Genomic DNA, 23,991 nt, shown 5'->3' on the forward strand with positions numbered 1-23,991 from the left:
TTAAATAGTGAACAAAACACAGAAAGTTCTATGTTTTGGTGAAACTGACATGTTGATGACTGTCCATGGCACTCTCCCCGCTTTTATAGCCTTATTTTTCCAAAGACCTGACTTTTTCTTCTGGCTGTTCTTCTTGGTTTACTGGCTCCTTCATTTCCATAAACAAAACAAAACAAAAAAACTTCCTTTCCCCCTCCTTTGCCTTAGACACATAAAAGGCAGCAAACAGTTTTCTCTAGAGTTTATTTTGTTCTCCGTTTTCGCCTCTTTTCCATGACTTGTCCTTGCCGCCTTCTCTCCCACCCCATTTTGATCAGTTTTGTTGGTTCCATCGCCTCTGGTTCCTTGCCTTAAGATGATCGTTTTATGCCTGAGGCCTGCCCTGGCCTCCCAATTGCAGGGAAACTGCAATCCCAAGTCCACCATCACGCCTCCTTTTCTTTTCTATCCTGCCTTTCTCCTTAGGATTTCTCACCTCCGGACATGCTCTGTTTCACTTGGTTCTGGTCTGTCTGTCTGCACTGGCATCTGAGCATGGTGAGCTGGGGCTTGGCTAGTAGCGCCTGTGCCGTTGGTATTTGTTGAAGGACGGAATGAAATGTACATGAAGCAGATAGGAAGCCCTAACATCCACTTGCCTGCATTCATTCAGTCCTTGCTACCTTGCCTAGTAGGAATTGGGCCCCATAGGAAGTGGGCCTCATGGCCTCTACTCTTCATCTTTTCCCACAGACCTCTTTAGTTCTGGCCACCTGCCTCTCCGTTGACTGGACAGCTGGGTGGTTAGGAGTCCATCCTAAAGGCTGAGAACAGGTGCCTTTGTGGTGGGAACCTGCTGGGTTCCATTTGGCGGGATGACATGGGATACTGTGGTGAGTTGGGCTGTGCATAGGAATTGAGACAGATGAGCTGTCTGATTAGGTTTTAGGACCGGACTGAGTCATTAAGGAAATGCCAAATCCTTTGCAGTGCAACTGTCCCATTAGTTTATAATTAGTCCATTGTATTAGCTCCATTTGAGATGGGCTGGCTCAGGTTTGGAGTTTTATTTAGACAGGGCCTCTGTGTGTGGGTGTTCCCTGCCTGGCTTGGGCTGCAGATGAAGTTGGATTATTGGAGGAGGCAGACCACAGAACAATTTTTGGGTGATGATGTAACTTGTTTGGCAGTGGAACCTATCAGGCAAATGGTACCCCTTATGGGAAAGGTGAAAAAGTGAAAGTGAAGTTGCTCAGTCGTGTCCGACTCTTTGCAACCCCGTGGACTGTAACCTACCAGGCTCCTCCGTCCATGGGATTCTCCAGGCAAGAATACTGGAGTGGGTTGCCATTTCCTTCTGCAGGGGATCTTCCCGACCCAGAGATTGAACCCGGGTCTCCCACCTTGCAGGCAGACGCTTTAACCTCTGAGCCACCAGGGAAGCCCACGGGAAAGGTGGGGATGGTTGATTCCAGGGGACATGAAACGCACCGTCCAGGGGAGGACATGAGTGATAGACAGGCTGTCTGGAATGGTATAACCGAGGCCCCCCAGGGAATCTTCAGGTCTCACCTGACCCCACGTGTGGGAAGAGGAGCTCAGGATGGTCTGTTAAGGTAGGACACTCGGGCTTTCTCTGAAGTTGCTTGCTGCTGGAGCTTTGGGTGCTGCTCCACCGCGCCCTCTGCTGTCTTGGACGTGCGCAGCACCTTTGTTTTCCTCTTGATTCGGCTTAGTGTTAACTAACTGCCCAGCGTTGAATTCCAGGAGGTGCTTCTTTGTAGAAATTCCTTGGCTTCAGTTGATCGTGTGTGATGGTTCAGAATTACAGGAAGAGTTTTTAAGAAAGGGGAAATAGACTGTTGTGTGGTTCCGCGTGTTTGGAGTGAAACAGGCGGATTTGGATCACACCCTGGGAACTGGGGGGGAGCCAATGCCTCGAGTACCTCGGCCCTGTGCTGTAGGTCTGTCTGTCTACACTGGCTTGTAGTTGAGATGGGATGTCTGGGGAAGAGCATTCTAGGCGGAGAGAACAGAAGGAAGGCCTGGAGCGTTTTTGCCACGTGGCGGGTCCTGGTCGTCTTTCTGTTCCAGCGTGTTCAGAATTAACTTCGTTCACGTTGATGAGTGCTTGCTCTTCTCGTTTGTTATAAACCGCGCTGCAGCCCCTCTGAATACCTATTCTGCAAACATGTGCTAGTGTTTGTGTAGGATAGAGTTCTAATGTGGGGTTGTTGCAGTAAAAACTGTTTAAATTTGTAGTAGATCCTCCCCAAATGGGCCTGTCGAAAGGCCTCCTTAAAGCCATGAGTCTTTCTGTGCAGGCATCCTGTGTCCATTGAGTCAAGTCCTCCTTTATGTCTTTCAGTAAATTTAGTTTTCTTTGTGTAGGTCTTGCTATTTTTGTTATTGTTGTTGTTAGATTTTTCCCAGATTTTCCATAGTCTTCATTTTAAAAAACTGTATCTTCTAACTAATTATACTTGGTACATAGACGAGGTCTCATTTTTTTTTTTTTTTTGGCTGTGCTGGGTCTTGACTGTGGCACCTGGGTCTTTGCTGAAGGGTGCAGGCTTCTCCAGTTGTGGGGCAGGTCTCTCTCTCTATTTGCAGCAAGTGGGCTTAGTTGCCCCGTGGCATTTGGAATCTTAGTTCCCCAACCAGGGATCAAACCCATGTCCTCCGCATTGGAAGGCAGATTCTTAACCACTGGACCACCAGGGAAATCCCAAGGCCTCATTAAAAAAAAAAATCATTAAATTCATTTATTTTTAATCGAAGGATAATTGCTCTGCAGCGTTGTGTTGGTTTCTGCCAAACAGCAGCACGAATCAGCCGTGGGTATACCTATGTCCCTCCCTCTTGCCATTGAGAAGGCAGTGGCACCCCACTCCAGTACTCTTGCCTGGAAAATCCCATGGACGGAGGAGCCTGGTAGGCTGCAGTCCATGGGGTTGGGAAGAATCGGACACAACTGAGCGACTTCCCTTTCACTTTTCACTTTCCTGCATTGGGGAGCAAAATGGCACCCCACTCCAGTGTTCTTGCCTAGAGAATCCCAGGGACGGGGGAGCCTGGTGAGCTGCCATCTGTAGGGTCACACAGAGTCGGACACGACTGAAGCGACTTAGCAGCAGCAGCATCACTCTCATGGGTATTTCAGTCTTGGGTTTGTTCGGTGGCGCATTTGCTTTTAACTGCATGTGGTAGGAGGCGCTCTGCCACGCACATCTTCTGACACTCGACTCTGCTTGGCCTCAGGGAAGCTCGCCCTTGAAGGACGACGTGGAACAGTGCCTTTGATGGCTTCGCTGGTGGCCTACGAGGATTCGGACTCAGAGGCCGAGACCGATCCTGCGGGCGGTTTCCATCCTGCTGGCCAGATGGAAGACACATCGGCTGCGCTCAGACCTCCGGGCCAGGATTTTGGATCCAGGGTCCTGGATGCGACAGGTGGGCGGGCACCGTCCCCGGAGCGTGGCCCTCATAATGACCCCGCCGCGTGTCGTCTCCCACTGGCTCGGCTCTGGAGCCAGGACCCGGGGTCCTGCCCCATCCAGAGACTGCGATGGCCCAGGCCGGAGCCTGAGGCCGCCCTCCCCGCCAGCCCGCCGGCTCGCCCCTCCCTGTGGAACCGCCAGGCCCCTGCGGGCCACGTGCCCCTGGCAGCTGCCCGCTCGAAGCAGGTGAGAGTCTTCTGGGAACCTTCCGGCTCCCCCGAGCTGTCTCTCGATGCCCGAATGGGGTCTGAAGGCCCAGGGAAAGGCGGCAGCTCCCTGCAGAGGAAGCGGCGTGAGGACTGTGTCATACCTTATACCCCAAAGAGACTAAGGCCGCTGCAGGCACTAAGCACAGAAACAGACAGCGGTAAGGACACAGAGGCCCCGGGTCCCCGCGCTGGCCGTGTCCCGGCCCCACTCTGTGTGGCCCCCGAAGCATCCGAGTTTATCCAGCCGTATCTCGACAGTCAGTACAAGGAAACCAAGATTCCCAAGAAGGTACTCTTCCATCTGCGGGGCCACCAGGGCCCCGTCAACAGCGTCCAGTGGTGCCCAGTGTCTGCCAGGAGCCACATGCTTCTGTCGACGTCTATGGATAAGACCTTCAAGGTGAGACCTTGAGTGAAGTGGCTCTTGGGAATGAGCCACTGGGAAGTTTTGTTATTCCCAGTGGCGAGGTCGGCCTGGTTGCAGGCCGGATGTTTCTTTCTGGGAATTCCTGGGATTCTCTTTGTTGCCCTTGGGAGAAGGCTCTCTGTTGCTTGCTTGGATGGCTGGTCTGTTCTGCCCCTGCAGCCCCTCCAAGGTTGCCTTACCCAGGCCATTGGCGGTAACTAGTCCAGACCCCACGTGGGTCATCCTCATGGGGGCCACCAAGGACGCCCAGACCCTCTCTCGCCCTGGGAGGGGGAGGTCGCTGAGTGAGAAGGGAGGAAAGTGGGCCCAGATCTCGGGGACTCGGGGCCATCCTTGGTGACCCCGGCTGAGTGCGGAGCAGGGGTAGCTCCGTGCCTGGCGCTGCGCTGGGTGCAGAGGGTGGGAAGGCCCCTGGACCTGACCCTGGCTTCTGAACCAGTACGCGGGGGTAGGGGCTGTGGAGAAGCGGAGAGGTGCTCACAAGCCTGGGTTGGGGCTGTGAGCTTGGGGCCCCAGGGGGTCCCATGGTTGCAGGTGCCTGGCGGGGGGCCGGAGGGGGGGACGCAGCTGCCCAGCAGGGAGGGCTTGGCGAAGGAGCGGGTGGGCCTTTGGGTGGGCTGGGCGGAAGACGTTTTTGGCTCTAAGCAGGGGAGGCTGTGAGGGGCCCACAGGGGCAGGGGGTGGGGGGAGGCGGTGGGAAAGAAGGCAGCGTCACACCAGGCAGGGCCTCGAGTGCCCTGCTGGGGAATTCTGGTTTACACAGAAACTTTCTAGGTTGTTATTTATTTATTTTAAAAGCTCCATTAGAAAACAAAAGGTCCTGGGCTCCCCTGAGGTGCAGTAGTAAAGAACCCGCCAACCCGTGCAGGCGAGGCAGGGTCAGTCCCTGGTGTGGGAGGATCCCAGGTGCCACCTGGCAACTAAGCCCGCATGCCACAGTTATCAAGCCTGTGCTCTGCCACGAGAGAAGCCTCTGCAGCAAGAAGCCTGCAACTAGAGAAAGCCCACGCACAGCAGCAAAGGCCCAGCATGGCCAAAAACGCATAAGTAAATAAAGTTATACACACATACACAGAAAGCTCCTGAAGTAAGGCAGACTCACAGAAGCAGTGCCCAGGAGCACAGGTGGGCAGTGTGGCAGGGGTGTCCCACCCGCCAGGAAGCTGCCTCTGGTCCCCGGACTGTCCTCTCTCTGTCCCCACCCCCAGGGGAGCCCAGGAGATCTTTGCTTTTAATGGCGCTTTTAAAGGTGGAGGTCTGTTTAATGGACCTGCACACCCCTGCACCTCCTCTCTTCAGCGCCCAGCAAAGCACAGCGCATGTGCCTGCATGCTAAGTCACTTCAGTCGTGTCTGTTGCTTCGCCACCCCTGCGCCTCCTCTCTTCAGCGCCCAGCAAAGCACAGCACATGTGCGTGCGTGCTAAGTCACTTCAGTAGTGTCTGTCGCTTCGCCACCCCATGCACTGTAGCCCGCCAGGCTCCTCTGTCCATGGGATTCCCCAGGCGAGAATACTGAAGTGGGTAGCCAGTTGCTTCTCCAAGGGATCTTCCCAACCCAGGGACTGAGCTCATGGTTCTTTACCACTAGGGACACCTGGGAAGCGAAACCCAAGCACAGTACATCAGTTCAATTCAGTTCAGTTCAGTCGCTCAGTCGTGTCCGACTCTTTGCGACCCCATGGACTGCAGCATGCCAGGCTTCCTTGTCCATCACCAACTCCCGGAGCTTTCTCAAACTCATGTCCATCGAGTCAGTGATGCCATCCAACCATCTCATCCTCTGTCGTCCCCTTCTCCTCCTACCCTCAGTCTTTCTCAGCATCACGGCCTTTTCCAGTGAGTCAGTTCTTTGCATCAGGTGGCCAAAGTATTGGAGTTTCAGTTTCACCATCAGTCCTTCCAATGAATATTTAGGACTGATCTCCTTTAGGATTGACTGATTTGATCTCCTTGCAGTCCAAGGGACTCTCAAGAGTATTCTCCAACACCACAGTTCAAAAGCATCAATTCTTTGGCGCTCAGCTTTCTTTACAGTCTTAACTCTCACATCCATACATGACTACATGAAAAACCATAGCTTTGGCTAGACGGACCTTTGTCGACAAATTAATGTCTCAGTACCCAGTAGGTGCCAAATACACGTGATCTGAACAAAAGCTGCCTGGGGAGAAGGTGGCTTTGGAGCTGTGGCTCATGGTTGTGGAGGAGCTGGTCAGCGGCCCGGCTGCCCAGTTCACGTTCCAGGGTCTCATCTGTGGGGGCCTGATTTGCTCAGTACCTGGGCCACGAGGCCATGTGAGAATCACTTCCAATGCTCTGGCACAGGGCAGGAGCCCCACAAGTGCTCACTAGACATCGGCTCCCCACCCCCAAAATTGTCCTCACGGCTCTGGAGCCCTCCTACCCAGAACATTGTATTTGCAAGGTTTATTTTGAGCTTTTCGCATAGGAGGCATTTTCATAAGCCGAGACAGGAAGTCCAAGTGCAGTGAAGTCTTGGCAGGGAGCTCCATCGGGAGAGTCACTTTAGGTGGCGTGTTTGAGTCCCGAAACAACGTGTCCGTGCTCATGTCTGCGAGGCTGACGGAGTTCTGTGGGGACGGTGTCGGGTCCTGTCTGCAGTCTGGAGCCCTGGGGTTGGCACACACATCTCTGGTGCTTTCTTCGAGAGGCTGGGGCCCTGTGCTTGACTCAGGAGGTCCTGGCGTTCCTGGTGTGCACTGGACAGCCCCAACCCCCCACCGCAAGGCCAGGGGCTTCTCTGTTCTCCCTCTGGGAAGCCTGCAGCTCTAGGGGGCTGTGGGGGCCTGTCGCTTTGTTCAGGAGCCCCCCTGGAGGGTTCTTGGTGGGCAGTATCCCTGGTGGGTTGGCCCCTGGAGTTACTTAGAATGACCTGGGCTCGCTGGAGGACTGATTCATTTGAAAAGACCCTGATGCTGGGAAAGATTTAAGGTGGGAGAGGGGGACGACAGAGGATGAGATGGTTGGATGGCGTCACCGACTCAATTGACATGAGTTTGAGTAAGCTCTGGGAGTTGGTGATGGACAGGGAGGCCTGGCATGCTGCAGTCCATGCGGTCGCAAAGAATCAGACATCACTGAACGACTGAACTGAGCTGAATTGGGCCTGGTACCGGCTCCATACCAACAGCTTCGTGATCTCGGGCAAGGCGCTTGACCTCTCTGAGCCTCTTTCCTCTTGACAAGTTCCTGAGACCTATGGCTGAGGCTTCTGTCTGAAGCTCCCAGTTTAATGCTGGGCATGTGGTACGGTGTTTTGTGGAGGGTGGCATGCGTCCAGGTGGGCTGCCTGAAGGGCGTGGCAGCCCTTTTCTGGGACCCCGGAGGGACCAGACCGGCAGACATCGGCAGCTCAGGCTCGAGGCGGCAGGCTTCCCGGGGGTCTCGGAAGGCAGGCAGAGCTGGGTGGAGGGCTGTGGTGGAGGTAGGTGTGTCCTGGTGGGTGTCTGCCACCCGATTGCCCTCGGGGTCACGTCTCCTGGCCTGGAGCCCTGCGGGGACTGGTCTGCACCTGGCCCCGGTGGCGTGCTCCGTGGCCTCTGCCCTGGTCTCTTTTGCCCAGGAAGTTTAGATTTCCTAAGGCCATCCCATGAGTTTTGGAACGGAGGGCATCTGAGTGAAGCCGTTGACTTGGGCGGTGGTTCTGTCGTGTAGCGGGTGTCAGTGGAGTAGATGAGCACCCCCTGCGCGGGGCATGGGGGAGGCCCAGTGGAGGGGACCTGGGAGCCGCCAGCCGGCAGTGACACAGCACGGCCACACGGGGGCGCAGTTGGTCCACCTTGGGAGGCCTCTCAGGCGCAGGGACTGTGTTCCTGGAAAACCCACCCTCTGGGGGCAGTTCTCCGAGACCCCCTCCCTGGCTGCCAGGCTGCCTGCCAGTCCCGTCCCGGGGAGGGTGGTGTGTGCTGCAGTCAATGACATGGTCTCGGGCCACTTGCTTGCGGCCAGGAGCCCTGTCCACTGCGCTGTCCATCTCTTACGGCGGAGTGGCAACAGAGGTGCCCCCAGGGGCAGTGTGGCTGCTGTCCTGGCCATGGGGGTCCATGTCCCTTGACCTTCTTACTTGAAGGTGTCTTGAAAATCAGGGCGTTTATAAGCATTAGAGGCCAAGGGTCCAGGGTCCTTTCTGCTTTATGACATCTGGCAGTTTTCAGTGACGGAGTCTCATGGCAAATTGACGTTAAGCGACTGTTCTGTGAGAATACGATGTGGCAGGGCTGGAGGAGCCAGAACGGAAGGCGGGTGGGGAGCAGCTGGGGGCCAGGGCCCTCCTGGCTGAGACCTTGGTCGTGCTGGGCCCCCAGGGGTGTGTGTCAGTCCTGGCAGGATGGTGTTATTTTCCCTCCCTGGTGTCAGCAGGTGGACAGCATGGGGGTCCTTGTGGTCTGGTATGAGAATGAGGGGCGCATGGGAGGCATGTGGGTGTGGAGTCTGGAGTGGGGCGGGGGTGCAGGCGGGGCTCCGGGGTGGACAGCAGATGGTGGGTGACCAGAGAAGGAGCTCGAAGAGGTGGACTGCTCGAAGCAGCCCCTACCCTGGGCTCCCTTTTGAGGGTGCCTCCCCCGCTTTTGCTTTGGCTGTGTCTTGCAGCATGCCGGATCTTAGGTCGCTGGCCAGGACCTGATCCATGCCCCACCGGCAGTAGAAGCCCAGAGTCTTAACCATTGGCCACCAGGGAAGTCTCCCTCCACCCATCTTTTTTGGTTAAAGTTTGCCAGAGTGCCTTCTTGTCCCCCACCTGGTCAGGAGGGCTGGGGTCACAGGACTTGGATTCTGACCGTCCCTCTGCCGCCGACTGGCTGTGTGACCTCAGGCAAGTGACTCACCTTCTCTGAGCCTCAAGCTCTATATATAAAGACCCAAGGATGCATAACCTGCTGGGTTTTTGTGAAAAAACAAATGATGTTGGTTCTGAATTACCTGGTGTGACTCCTGGCTCTTGGCGGGCGCTCACCGTGTGCTCATTCTGGCTCCCTCTGGGAATGCTCTCCCTTCCTCACCATGGCACGGTATCTCATGCCAGCGTATCTCATGCCAGCGACCGGGCCATGGAGCTGTGCCTGCTAGGTCTTGCAGACTTTTAAGCCTCTTGAGCAGGGGAACTGTGTGAAATCCGTTTTTACATTCTCCATAGCACCTGGCACTAGGTTTTGTACCTGTTAAGTGATCCAAAAAGATTGAGAACGTTGTTTTGAATTTTCCTTCCAGCCTCTGGGGAGGGGATCGCACACATGCTCTTTGCCACTAGGGGGCACAGTAAGACAGGGTGAGTCGCTCCCCAAGCTTCTAGACCGTGGAAGAATCCTTGATTCAAGGTAACATTGACTGAAATACGGTTTATTTTCTGATCAGGAGGAAAAAACACAACACAATCCATCTGATTAATCTAAAGAACGTGGAGTGCCAGTTCCTTCATCTCCTTAAAAACGTAGCCTCGGAATTCATAAATTTCAATTGGGTACGTTACAGTGGAAAGATACTCATTTTAATATGTTCTAAATGTTCCGTGAGCTGTAAAATATGCTTGTATTAGTTTTGAAAAATTTACAGCTAGAGAAATTAAGTAAAACAAAACAATGACTCATAACTGCCACCGATGCTCCGTTCTCTCTCCCGCCCGCCCCTCCGGCCCCCTCCCCGCGCCTCCAAGTTCTCTCTCCCGCCCGCCCCTCCGGCCCCCTCCCCGCGCCTCTGTTCTCCGTGGTTGTGGTCCCAGCGCGAATACCCTCCTGTGCACTCTGTTCATTTCCCTGTGTCCTTGTTTGGCTCAACAAGCTTGAATACCCACTGCATGTTAAGGTAGAATTCAGACTTTGAAGCCCTTTTTTGAAGGGAAAAGTAAAAACGTCTTGTGCTTTTGACCAAACATGGGCAGCCCTGATTGGCAGCCCCCCTCGCAGAGCCCTCTGCCAGACACCAGGAAGACCCCCAGAGGCATCCGGGCATGTTTCTTGCTGCCTGGGACCAACTTTGAAATGCAGAAAGCAGGAAGGGGGAAGGCGAAAGCAGAGATCCCTGACAGTCCTCTCCCCAGCCAGCGGCTCATTAGCACAGGGCCCTCCCTGGTTGGGGCCAGCGTGTCCCCGGTGTTTACTGCCTGCGGCATCCGGCTGGTGCCCGAGTGCACGTCTCAGGGTTTGGAGTCTGTGCCTCCCCCCCACCCCGTCTTTTGCGCCAGAGCATTTTTATACCTCGTTAGAAACTTTCCCCAAACATGTTTTTTCTGACCGTCTTCAGATTCCGAACTTTGTTTGGTCATTTCCATGCTGTGTCCTGCGTTTCCTGCCTTTGTGTTTCAGACAGTACTGTGCCGAGCACGGCCCCACGTTAGTGCGGGCTTTTTTGCTGCCTTCATGCAGCGAAGGCGGGCTTTGCCCTGCTCCCAGTCTGCAGCTACAGCCCTGTGGGTGTTGCTGAGTAGAACCAGGTTGTGCGCCAGCCTCTGTCCGTGCCTTTGTTACAGCAGACTCCTGGGTTCCCAATCCCCACGCTGCCTGGTAGCTGTCTGACTTGGGGGACAATCACCTAGCCTCTCTGATACCCTGTTTTTCTCAATGGTAAAATGGGGATAATGGCTACCAGTTGGAAAAGGGGTGAGAAGATGCAGCCCAGTGCCTAGCAGTGGGCAGGGCTGAAGACAGGCTCCCAACTTCCCTGCTCCCGGATCTGTTCATTGAAAAGCAACCGGAGGAGCGACGAGTCACCCCCAGTCCTCTGACTGGATGCAGCTCTCTCGTTCTTGTGAATCTTTTCCCAGTCTGTCTATCGATAATGTATTTTTCAAGAGTTTCGATGTTACTGTTCCCGAGGTAGATACTTTTAAAATTTAAAAAGCTTTTGAGATTGTACCCAGCCACTCAGCTGCTCCCTTTTCATGCACTGCGCACTTGGAAGTTCCTCCTGGAGGGCTGGCTCCCTGTCTCTGAACTGCTGGCACCCGAGCGCCTTGTGGGTGAGAACAGGCCCAGCTGCGTCTGCCAGTCCGCAGAGTGTTTTTGTGTCTGAGCCTCCGACAGGGCGGCGGGTGGGGGGCAATGTCATCGTCATGCCCAAGGAAACCCAGGAGCGTGAGGGCCGGGCGGGCGTGCCCGAAAGGTGGGCCACGGACCCCTGCCCATGGCACAGATGAGAGGGAGGGGAGTGCCGATCATCCCGGGGTGCCCACCCCCTGCTAGGCACAGCCCTAGGGCCTCCATCTCGTGTTCACAGCAGGTGTATGGGGCCAGCGCTGTTCTTCCCATTTCACGGGTGAGGAAGTTGAGGCCCAGAGGGTTAAGGGGCTTGTCCACGCTCACACAGCTGGCCATCAGGCTCCAGAGCTCGAGCACGCAGAGCCAGAGAGCCTGCTCTGCTGCCCTGCCCCTGAGAATGAAGGGCGGAAAAGCAGCCCCGTCTCGCGGTGGTCCCCAGCGCTGTCCAGCCTCGGAGCCCTATGGTTCCCGTAAAAGGGGCGTGAGGAGATGAGGTGATTTCCGCAGGGACTTGGATTTGCATTTTTATGTATTACAGGACCCCGCTGATTTATCGTTGTTAGCGTATCTGATTATATTAAGGTGTCTTAGATGTGCTTTGTAGAAAGTAATATATCTCAGATTCAAAGACAAGGAATTTATGGATTCAAGTGCCAGAGTGAGGGTTTTTATTTCAGTTTTGAAAGAATTATTCTTGATGGATTTTACAAAATGCGATTGAGAAATGGTTTGATGTGTGGAGTGAGGAGTCTCGGGGCATTATGTAGATGATTGCAATTTATTCCAAGCACGAGGCCAATCTATTGGAAATGAGAGCCGTGCAGCTGGGGAGGAGGGCTGGGCTGCGGCGGTGGGCGGCTGGTATTCGGGGGCTGAACGGTTAACAGCGCATCTCGGGTAATTAGGTGAAGGCGAGGAGAGAATGGGTGGTGTGTGGGTGCGTGCGTGTGTGTGTGCACTCTTGCACGCAGAGATCATCTCTTCCATCTGCACTTGATGGAAGCCCAGAGAGGGGAACACACTTGCCCGGGGGCACACAGCGGGGTCAGGTGTAGGAAGCGTTCAGCCACCTCCTTCTCTGCACCCTGTGTCTGCTGCTCTCTGTTCCCACCCTTGGAGTGTTCTTCCAGGGAGAGTTCACCACCATCTCAACGATAACAGGGCAGGGAGCGAGGGCTTCAGGCTGGTCGAGCCAGCAGGGCTGCCGAGCCTCCAGGAAGAGCTGTGATTCTGGGCTGGAACCCTCTCCTCGTGGGAAGTGAAGTTTTGACACTCCTCTCCTCCATATGAAAGCTGCGACGTTTCTGAGGCCAACAAATGAGACATTTCCCACTTCTGTGCTTGCCAGAAGGGCCTTGTAAGCTTGTGCCTGCCTCACAGGAAAAAAAACCCTGGGTTGAAAGAGGAATAAGAAAGAAAATTGTGGCAGAACCCAAGCTGTGCTTTCTGCTCTTGGAGAACTTTATTCGGTTTAGACTTAAACAGCTCGGTGTCCCTGGTGCGGGATGCTGACGGGGAGAAAGCAGCTCCATGTGAAGGTGCAGCCTCTGTCCTCGGGGAACCAGCCTCATCCAGGCCCAACCCACGTCATTAAGGAAAGAATAGAGCAATTGGGGAAAATGCTTTTAATGTAATTGAAAAATGCAGATTGCAAAGTTGGCACACTTAGAAGTTGAGCCTAGCAAATTATTTCTTGCTGCTTTTAAAACTTGGACCCAGAAGACTCTTGAAAGGCCCCTGTCTCGTGCCCAGGGATGGCATTGTCCTTTTCCTTTAAAGAAAAAAAAAAAGAAATGTAAGAGGTAAGCGTAGACCCTCCGCTCAGACATAGTGATTGCGAACATTCTACCGGTAGTGCGTCCAGCCTTTTTCCCACGTGCGTCAACGATTTTAATCATACCCCTAGGTACTTTATTTTTGTAACCAGCAATTAAAAATTCCATGGAGGTCATTTCCTCTCCCAGTCGCTAGTATTTTTATCCCTGAAAAGAAGGAGTGGGTAAGTCACTCCAATCAATCCTCTCCCCCCAACCCCTGCTTCTGCCGTCTGGCGCCTCTCCCAGACAAACGGACGCGGCCCTAGCGAAGACCCCGGGAACCGGGCGAGCGGGGCAGGATGTGGGGACCAGAGCCCTGGACCGAGGCCAGCGGGGTCGGCCCAGCACCCCTGGAAGCTTTCCTTTACATGGCTTCCCTTTGGCCAGCTTCCCGAAGTTTCTTTACGAGATAAGAGAGAGCAGGCATGCCTCAGCTACCTCCCCCCGCCCACCCCCACTCGAGGTGCCCTGACCCAGAGTGACACAGAGCCCGTTAGCTCTGCTTGGCCAGGGCTCCTGGAGCCGATCCAGGCCCGGCCTCCCTCCCGAGGATGAGACGTGCGGACCTCGGCGCCTCGCAGAGAACAGGGGCCGCGCGGAGATATCGAGAGCCCCCAGGGCTGTTGCCTGGCAAGGGCTCTGACTCTGGCACTCTGATTAATTGGATTATCCAGGTGTTCCTGGATTGAGCTAATTTTTTAGTATCTAATTTTCTATTGCTTTGCCTTCCTGTTTTATTTTTTCTGGGGGAAAATCTCCACTTTTATCTTTTCCATCCTTACCCACCAGCCCCCCACCTGCTGGCGATTTTATCTCTGCTGTCCTATTCCTGAGCTTTTTCCTCCATGTATTCAGAGAAGTGTTCCCTTCTATCCTCTTTTTACATTTCAAGGGTTGTTTCTTGTTTTCTGGATATTCCTTTCTAACCCTGTTTACAGTAGATTATTTTCATTGCCTACTGATAAGGTCTTTTCCTGGCTGAGTTCTTTGAAAGTTCGCCGAAAACGCTATCTGTCTCCAGGCCCTTGTCTTCTTGTTCCGGTGTCTGTGATTACGTGAGAAACATTCTGCTGTTTATTCCGATTCAGGAGGGAGATCCTGAAAAAGCTGATGTGACTGTGTGTGTGTGTGTGTGTGTGACGGTGAGGATGTTACAGAATGATGAGGTAGGCTAGACCTCCGAATGGCCACGTCTCCGATGATTGTTTCTAGGCCCGGTAAGGAACCTTCCACCCGCCCTGTGATGCGCTCAGCCCCTGCGTCCTGGTCGGAGCGAAGGCCGGGGCCTCCGTGTAGCACGCACGTTTCACTGCCGGTGCCGTCCTCCAACTGGTTTTTCACTCGCGTGCCGTGCACGTCTTTCCCCCTAAGCGCCCAGGTTCGCATCCTTCTTTTGAGGGGCTCCGTAGCCTTCCGCTCGTGGCCCACGCCACCACTTCTTGTGTAGACTTGATTGCGTCTCTTCACCCTCGACCGTGCTAAAATGATTACAACACTGGCTAAGCCAGGGGTATCTTGTTTGAGAACCAAAGGAGTTCATTTACCAGCGGCTCTCTTAGAACGGAGCCTGGCACCTCGTGAATGCTGAATAAGTGTTTGTGGTTCTCACCCATTAATCTCCTAGAGTCTTGGCATTTCTCTTACGCGAGCAATTTACATGCTAACAATATTGACCCGTCATCATAACCTGCCCCCCTCCCCGCCCCCCACCCCACCGTGTGTTGTTTGACTTATACTTAGTATCTCATTATTTTACTTATTTTTTGGTCCTGGACCTAACAGTATTTTATGGTCCAGTCTGAGGGCCTCCCCCTTTGTAATTGTCCCCTGGCCTTGGAGCGGGTCCCACTCCCCTCCACCCCCGCATCCCAGGTGCTGAGGAACAGTCGCCAGTATTCGAGCTTCATCTCGCAGTGATTAGTGGGAGCCACTTTCAGTTCTCATCATCTTTCCCCGCTCCCCACGGGCCTGGGCAGGCGGCGCGGGTGATGGATGTGTGCTGGGTGCTAGGGATCGACGGCGCGCAGGGAGCCGCCAAGCCCCGCGCGGATGCCCGCCACCGGTGGTTTAAAATGACCTTCTTCCCACTGGGTGATTCCGCAGGGCACGGATACACCACAGCCACCCAAACGATTCCTCAAAAAAGAAATGTTTTTGACCATAAAAGAAATATGCACACACTATAGAAAAAAAAAACAAAACACGACAAAAACAGGAAGGCATAAAGAAAAAAAATGCCCATTGTCTTTCTACCCAGAAGCAATGACTGCAGACGTGTCTATTTCCATCTACCCTTCAAAAACAACAACAAAAAAAACCCACAACCCTGTTGAATTCTAACTGTACGTATAATTTTAAATCCCCCCACCCCCCCATGATAGCAGCAGCCTAGTGTCGTTTATTGCAGTGGTGTTCAGTGTGTCTGCAAACCCCTGGGGGTCCTAGAGACCCTCTCATGGGGTCTATGGGGTGAAAATTATTTTCATAATAACACTAGAAGTTCCTTGCCTTTTCACTCTCGTTCTCTCATGAGTGTACGTGGAGTTTTCCAGAGGCTAGGGTATGTGTGCTGCTGCAATTGATTAAATACAGAAGCAGTTATGAGAACACAGCTGTCTTGTATTAAGCCAGCCATTAACGAGATAGCAAAAATGTAAACAGTGCTTGCTCGTTTATTTTTTATCTTGGAAGACAGTTATTTTTCATAGGAAATATGTTATCTATGTTAACATGTAACAGCTTTATTATTGTTCCTTTTACATAAATTAATAAGTATTTTTCTATGTCCTTGTTATAATTTTTAATATGCTAAATGTGGAGGGGTAAACCGCGTGTAAACAGCAGCTCTTTGGAGCCTTCCCTGGCTTTCAGTTCAGTTCAGTCGCTCGGTCGTGTCCGAATCTTTGCGACCCCAAAGATCCCTGACTTTAGAGAGCGTCAAAGGGACCGAAGGGTTTGAGAGCCAGCGGTTCACTCACATCTAGAATTTCATGGCGGGGGGCGGGGGCTGTCTGTGTTGTTAAAGACAGTGTTGCCTCCCAGCTCGGATGTGTGCCTGCAGGTCAGCCCAGGCTCTGCCACTGCCTCCACACTGCTTGGTCGGCTTTCCAAACTGGGCGACCCCTGCACGATCGTACAGGGTCCCAACCTCTCTTGGTCCCCCTTCCCCCTCCTCTCTGTTCTGCCCATTACGAAGATGAGGCGACAGCATTACAGGATGATGGGGAAAAATCTTCCAATGCCAACCTAGACTAAGAGTATGATTACCCTTTTAACACCCTCCTGTCAGCGTGTGGCCCGCACGGGCCTGTGTGTTTCACGGGGCGCGCGCACAGTTCTGCAGCCCGCTTCCCCGCTTAACATTCTCTCCCAGCCTCTCGGGCCGCAGCACCACCGGTCGCCTCCGCGTCTTTGGAGGGCCGTCAATTTCCGCGGGTTCCGTGATGCTCTATCGAGTTGATTAAATGTAATTTACTTAGCTGTCCTCGGACACTTAGGTGGTTGCTAATTTTTGCTATTATAGCTAATGCTGAAGTGGTTATCTTCATGCATGGAACCTTTTCTGTCGGATTATTTCTTTCGGATTGATTCCCATAAATGGGACTGCTGGGTCAAAGGGTTGTACATTTCCATGGGTCCAGATACATCTCCTGTCAGACTGCTTTCCAAAAGGATTATACCAATTTGCACTGCCACTGCAAAGCCTGCGTAATAACCAACTATTTTGCTTAACTATCATGCCTAGAATTTTCCTTTGGAGCCCCGAGGGGGCAAAGGCCCTTATCTAAGTGAATGTGATCTATAATTATTTAGACTAACACTGAAATTGCTTTGAGAACATTTTTAACCTGCTGAGTCTAGGATTCTGATTCGCATACATGCTAGCATTAAAAGTTTACCAAGTAGCAATTTTTCTCTCCCTGCTCGCAGTGTATTTACACAAGCCCCGGCAACCAGAGGGAAAACTCAAGAGCTTTTATAAGCAGAAGTGGTCTCTTTTCTGAACTAGTTGAAGTGTTGTTTTGAAAGGCACAAAAACACAAATTAAAACTCATTTTCATTGTCACCTTCGGGTGGAAAAGTTGTTTGTTTTCGTCTCCCATCTCTCTTCCTGTTCTTTGGCTCTCATTTCAAGTGTGTTCTGAAATGTCCTGATGCTCCGAGCCGGGCGGAGGGGGCCGGGTGGGATGCGCGGGGCTGCCCTCCGGCTCTGGCAGGGGCCGCAGCAGGGAGAGGAAGGAGGTGTCTGCTCTCGGGCTCGCAGGGGCCACTCAGCACAGGTGGGGAAGAACCTTCCAGCACTCGGAGCCGGTCGCCACGGGAGCGGCTTCCTCTGGGGGCGCTGAGGATGGGAGCGTTCGGGGCAGGCTGGGGCCCGCAGTGCTAGTGGGCAGGGAGGCCGCTGCAGGCTGGGCCAGGGGCTCCGAGGCCCCTTTCTTGGACGGCGGGTGCACAGCCCCTGGCTTGGTCCCGACTTGCGGCGCCCCTGGCCCCCGCGCTGGTTCCTGTTCCGAACGAAGCCGCGTGTCCTCCCGGGACTCGTCGGGGCTTCCGTGTTCTCATCTGTGAAATAATTACCTCACCGGGCTGTAAGGATCAGATGAGGTTAGACGTGTGAAACCACTTTGTAAACTCTAAACCCTTACAAATGGAAGGTATTATCAAGAACTCCAAGCCCGGGTTTATTCTGTAATTGCCTCCTAAGCCGCGTTCCTTAGCACGGGAGGCTTGCAATCCAATTTGCCTCCGGTTGCCTTGATTCGCTGAACAAATAATCCGGCGTGCGCCCACCGACGCCAGCAGGCTGCTCCGGGCACCTGGGCCGCCCGGGACGTGCTTGCCTATTTTCCAGCTCAGCAGCGTGACGTCGGCCGCTCGTAGTTGGGGTGTTGACCTGGGGGCGGCAGCGGCGCGCGAGCCAGGCCTTCTGGACTCGCTGCTGCGTGGCCGGGGGCGTTTCTCAGGCCTTGTTTGGGGGCTCTGTCAGCGGTGTGAGCAGCAAGGGCCCCGGAGGGTGCCTGGGTGTCAGAGTCCATGAGTGGCCCCTCCGGGTTTGTATCGGGAGGCCTGCTTCCCCCATTGCATTCTTTTCTGGGCATCTGTCCAGCCATCGATTGAACGCTGGCTCTCTACAGGCTCAGAGGGGACCAGACACCCTTGCTGTCAAGAAGGCTCTTGAGGGACAGGTGTCAAAACAGACTGATGGTGTGATGAGCCCTGGGGCCCACTGGTGTTGGGGAGCCGGGTGGCTGTGTTGGGGTCAGGCAGAGGACCAGCCAGGCTTCAGGGAAGGACACGCTTGAGCCGGGTCTCAGAGGATGGATGACAAGGGTGTGTTGGGTGCTGTGCTGGCCTGGGGGGATGTGGAGGACAGGTCTGGGCAGTGTTGGGGCCTAGCGAAGGTAACTGGGGAGCGGGGAGTCTCTTGTGAGCTTTAGGCCTGGACAGTCAGTGGCAAGAGGCTGGCTGGGTCTGCCCCACACTGGAATTTTGCATCTTAATAACCCGCAGCTGGGTCATAGGGCAATCAGCTAAGCTCAGGTCCCACTGCAGTGGGGGTGGGGGGTGTCCACCCCACCCCTGTGCGTTCTGTGTGGCTTTGGGTAAGTTATATAACTCTTGGGACCCCAGCTTCTCCATCAGTAAAGCAGGATAGCATCCATCTCAGTTGTCTGACGATAAAACAGGAAAACTCATGGAAAACTCTCTGAGAGCATACAGCAGGTGCTCCCTAATGTCGGCTGGCACCGTTGTTAGCCCCATCTTTATGCCCATTTTATAGATGAGAAAACTGAGCAGAGAGGGGCGCTGAAAGATGTGTAGCTCCTCAGCACAGGGCTGGTATTTGAGCTCCCTTCTTTCTGCTTCTGCATTCTGGGGTTGTCCCCTGTCCACTTCTTGCTTGGGAACTCCAGAAAGTAGTTGTGTGGGTGTGGGTGTATGGGTTTGTGGGGGGGTTGGCGGTGGGGGGGGGGCAGAGTGGGACAGGCGGCCAAGGCCCTTAATCTTTGTGAGTCTTTTATTTGTTTGGTTTTGTTTTGTTCTTGGGCCACACCCTGCGGAATGTGGAAATTCCCTGACCAGGGATCGAACCTGTGCCCCCTACATTGGTAGCACAGAGTCTTAGCCACTGGACCACCAAGGAAGTCCTCTTTGTGAGCCTTAACTAGTTCCTTTGTGAAATGAGAAGACTCTTCAGAGTACATCATGAGAAACGCTGGGCTGGAAGAAGCACAAGCTGGAATCAAGATTGCCAGGAGAAATATCAATAACCTCAGATATGCAGATGACACCATCTTTATGGCAGAAAATGAAGAGCAACTAAAAAGCCTCTTGATGAAAGTGAAAGAGGAGAGTGAAAAAGTTGGCTTAAAGCTCAACATTCAGAAAACGAAGATCATGGCATCCGGTCCCATCACTTCATGGGAAATAGATGGGGAAACAGTGGAAACAGTGTCAGACTTTCTTTTTTTGGGCTCCAAAATCACTGCAGATGTTGATTGCAGCCATGAAATTAAAAGACGCTTACTCCTTGGAAGGAAAGTTATGACCAACCTAGATAGCATATTCAAAAGCAGACACATTACTTTGTCAGTAAAGGTCCGTCTAGTCAAGGCTATGGTTTTTCCAGTAGTCATGTATGGATGTGAGAGTTGGACTGTGAAGAAAGCTGAGCACCGAAGAATTGATGCGTTTGAACTGTGGTGTTGAAGAAGACTCTTGAGAGTCCCTTGGACTGCAAGGAGATCCAACCAGTCCATTCTAAAGGAGATCAGTCCTGGGTGTTCTTTGGAAGGACTGATGCTAAAGCTGAAACTCCAGTACTTTGGCCACCTCATGCAAAGAGTTGACTCATTGGAAAAGACTCTGATGCTGGGAGGGATTTGGGGGCAGGAGAAGAAGGGGACGACCGAGGGTGAGATGGCTGGATGGCGTCACCGACTTGATGGACATGAGTTTGGGTGGACTCCGGGAGTTGGTGATGGACAGGGAGGCCTGGCGTGCTGCAATTCATGGGGTCACAAAGAGTCGGACACGACTGAGCGACTGAACTGAACTGAACTGATGTAAATTCCATAATGGCAGGGAATTTATTTTCTTCCTTTGTTGTATCTCCCCTTTGGGAATAGGGCTGAACACATAGTAGGTGCTTTAAAAACACCTGGGAATGAATGAATAACACCTACTCAGTCCCACACCCTGGTGGGCCCCTTGGATCTCGGGGGCTCCATGCCCCGAGACTCTCCGGGGTGGTCTTGTCCACACACCTTGATGCCCTCCACACCTCTGATCTGTGTAGGAAGCGCCCTGGTGGAGGCGGCCGGGCTGGGGAAGGGGCTTCGAAGACCAGAGTGGAGCTAGAAACTGAGTCAGAGTGAGGTTTGCTCTCCATCTGTCAGGAGGTTTGCGTTTCCACTCTTGGGTAACGCGCCCAGGCCGATGCTCGCAGCCTGTGCATTTGTTTATTTGTTATTTATAAATCGTAAATCCAGAAAAGATTTGAAGAGGCTTACAATAAAAGACAGGCACATGGTGAAGCTGTTAAGACAGAACAGACCGTGAAGAGCCGCCCTGGAAGGAGAAGGAGGCCCATAAATCAAGCTCAGGGCCCAGTGCTGCCGCGGGGCTGCCCGGGCTCTGCATGTGCTTGCGGCTGCCGGGTGGGGGCGCGGGCTGCCCAGGCTTGCTGCCTGAGCCTGTCGCCACGGCGAGCGGCCCCGCCTGGGGATGTGGGCCGGGCGCTGGCAGTGCCAGGGCAGGCGTTTTCCCCTAGGGCCTTGGCCGCCCCGCGGTGAGATTCGAGGGTCAGAGCGGAGGCCCCGGGCAGTTGTGTGGGGTCAGCCTGAGGAGCTGCCATGCTCTCCCGGGGCCCCTGGGCCGACTGCCTGGGCTGCCCCTCGCTTTTCTGCACCTCAGTTACCCTCCTCCCAAGTGGTGCCAAGACTCAGTGGGCTGTTGTAAGGCCTTGGCGCGTGGCCTGAGACCTGGCCCTTGGCGAGCACAGTTGTCGCGAATCTGACCTGTGTGGGCTGTGATTCCTGGGGCTAAGTGTGGTCCTGGGAAGGTCCTCACCCAGGTTCAGAGGAGGCCCGGCCGGAGGGGTTGGCAGGATGGGGTGCCCCCCTGGTGCCCCCGGCTCCGTCCGTACTGACGCTGTGGACACCGAGCCCGGCCTGTTCATTATTGCTTATAAACACTCAAGAGTTCGAAGCGAAGAGAACATACTTTTTAATTATTTCCCTGCTTGTCTCCAGCAATGCTGTTGTCAAGGAAACTGAAACCTTTGAAAAGCTTTTCAGCTTCCCGGTTGGAAGAGGATACTCGCGTAGGGCTCATGTTGTCTGTGGAAATGGACCCGTCATTCTGTAACAAAATCTGTTTCTCTTAAAAGGGCTTGCTGCTTTTGCGTCTCACGAATAGAGTCTTTTTGACCCTTTCACAGAAGATGGAAGGTTTTGTACTGGTATTTTCTCTTTGAGAAGAGCTGCCCTCATTCTTGACTCCCGAGTCTTTCCTCCATTGAGCATCTGTTGCGAGACCTGGGTGCTGGGGGTGAGCGTGGATACAGGGCTGAATTCAGCATCTCACCCTTCCTTGAAAGGCCTCTCTGGGAAGAAGCAGGTGGACATGTACTTCCATCCCATCGGATCTGCTCCGGCGGGTGGAGGAGTAGGTGCCCCCCGGGCACACAGGGTAGCCCTGGAGGGGGTGCCGTTTCTATGAGAGTCACGTGGGGTCTTAGAGGATGCACAGAAGCCGTTCCGCAGCAAAGAGGTGGAAGTGCATTGGGGAAGAGGGAATAGACCGCGTGAAGGCTGGAAGGCGTGGAGGAACATGCAGACTTCAGGGCTGTCAGCAGGGCTGGTGTGTTGGACCCAGAGAGCCGGCGAGCGGGCTCTCTGGAGAAGACCTGGGAGGCAGGAAGTCAGGAGTGTGGCGTGTGAAGAGGCTGTAAAGGCAGGTTCTTGCAAGCCTCTCCGTTTCTGCGGATCAGAGCCCTTGCTCCTAGGTGCGAGGGGCACGTCTCTCCCTGCATCCCAGTTCCAGGGCACAGTGGCAGTGCTAACACGTTCCGAGTATAGTAATTCACTTTTGTTGCAGGAGCCCAGCTTTCGCTGTAATGTTTCAGCCAGCCTTCCAGTGAAACTTTATGAGTTAAACCCTATCAAGGGCATTGGTTTTATATGAAAAAGATAAATCACAGTTAGAAAAGCAGGAGTCTTACTTTAAAACAGCCCTTGTTGTTCTTCTTTTAAAACTTAAAAAAAATAATTTTAGACTTATAGAAGAGTCGTGCATGTAATTCAGAGAGTTCCGAGGTTCGCGTCTGCAAGCTTCCCCGGCATCTTACACAACCCTGATGCGTTTGCCAAAATCAACATGTTAACATCAGTGTAACTCCATTCGCTAAACTGTAGACTTTATTCAGATTTCACCAGTTTTCCCCTTAATGTCCTTCTCTATTTTAGGATCCAACCCAGGATAGCAGGTTGCATTTAGAGCTCTTGTAATTTTTACTTGTTAATTATTGTTTTTTTTTTTTGCGGGGGTCGGGGGGCAGGGAGTGGACTGAATCTTGTCCTGGCCACTTATTCTGAGCTCCTTGTACTGAGGACCGCCCCTGACCTTCAGGCCTGGCTGGCGGCCCATATCAGGGCCCTACAGCCAGGCTCTGGCTGGACACATTTTGGTTTTCAAGACCGGTCTCCTCGTGCAGCCGCGAGCAGGACCAGCGGGTTTGCCTGCTAATGAGGCTCCGCAAACGCGCTCACTTTATCAGGCGCCACTGGGGCTGCGTCCTAATGGTTGCAGGTTAGTGATAACAGGTCTCCCGGGCCTTTGCTTTTCTCTTCCCTTTTTTCCCTTCTGGATTTAACCCAGCCAGACCTCTGGGCGGATGTTGACGTTACTGAAAGTTTGGAGTCAGACCTCTCACCACATTCACGTTCTGGCACAGCTTTCCTGGGGTTTATCAGATAATTGAGTGTGTCTTGAGGCAGCAACTGGGAGTTGAAATGGATTGCATTTAACAAGTGGAACCAGGAGGCTCTTTGCATGCAGATAGAAGTGCACCTGTGGGTGCCTTGGCCTGACGGAAGTCCCTGCGTCTCCTCTTCCCGCCCCTCCCCTCCCATCCTTTCTCTCTCATCTCTTTCTGTGCTTCTCCCCTGCCTTCCTCCACGTCCAGTCCTCGCCCGCCCTCTTCCTAGCTTTTCCTCCTCTCTACCCCCCGCTTCCTCCTGCCTCTCCCCACTCCAGTTTCCTCCTTTCTGTGACAGGCCAGCGAAGTTGTTGCCACGGAAACAAGAGCCCCAGCAGAAGCTCTGCTCTGCGGTCCGGATGCTTCTAACGATGATGACGCAGATAATGTTGAGTTCTAGAATCAGCTGAGCCCCCGGCCTGTGGCCTCTGGAGCCCCTTCATTTTCCAAAGACCAAGCTAGTGCCACGGGTCATAAATCTATTCAGTAGATGGTCATTTTTGATATGGCAATTTCTAAATTTGAGTAATCCACTTTCCCATGGCTCCAGAAGACTAGTTGCAACCCGTGTGAAAAATCCTTGGCTGAATTCACTTAATGAGGGGGGAGGAAATCACAGGGGAAAGAGAGGCAGTGGGGGGGGGTGGCCAGGTTCCCGGGGTGACTTTTACGTTCTCCGTGGGAAGCAGGTGTGCTGCACCAGTTGCATTCCTGGCATGGATGGCTGACTGCTCTTTGAGGAGGTTGGGAGAAAGAGAAATATAGTTGGGGCCTTAAAAAAAAAAAGTCTGATACTCAGTTTCACTTGACAAACGTTCATCGAGGACTGGCCAATCCCAGGACAGGTGCTGCTCCCCTGGAGAAGCCCACGCTTGAGCAACAGAGTGTGTATGTGTGTGTGTGCGTGTGCGCACGTGTCTACACACACGCACGCTTTACTGCAGGGTCGCATGTCTGGTATTCGTCATAGCAGTCCAGGGGGCCTGGCTATTGTCACTTCTGTGGCGTGGCGTGTGTGCGTGCGTGCGTGCGCTCGTGTACACGCACGTGCCTCACTGCAGAGTCACATGCCCTGGTATTTGTC

At 53.6% G+C, this 23,991-nt stretch overlaps 1 protein-coding gene across 3 annotated transcripts in view; it reads left to right on the forward strand.

The window, feature by feature from the left end:
* The window catches only part of WDR25 (WD repeat domain 25), a 144,620-nt gene that overhangs the window by 1,507 nt on the left and 119,122 nt on the right, over window positions 1–23,991 (forward strand). For 2 of the 3 annotated variants that reach the window (XM_069559774.1, XM_069559775.1), the window contains exon 2: window positions 3,241–4,088. In XM_069559774.1, coding sequence (XP_069415875.1) covers window positions 3,282–4,088 — 807 coding nt within the window. In that variant the 5' untranslated portion in view covers window positions 3,241–3,281. Of the gene's footprint in view, window positions 1–3,240; window positions 4,089–22,593; window positions 22,739–23,991 lie in introns of those variants that run through there. The other variant, XM_069559777.1, reaches the window with a different exon arrangement.

The sequence above is a fragment of the Ovis canadensis genome, chromosome 18 (assembly GCF_042477335.2).
Source record: "Ovis canadensis isolate MfBH-ARS-UI-01 breed Bighorn chromosome 18, ARS-UI_OviCan_v2, whole genome shotgun sequence".
NCBI lineage: Eukaryota > Metazoa > Chordata > Mammalia > Artiodactyla > Bovidae > Ovis > Ovis canadensis.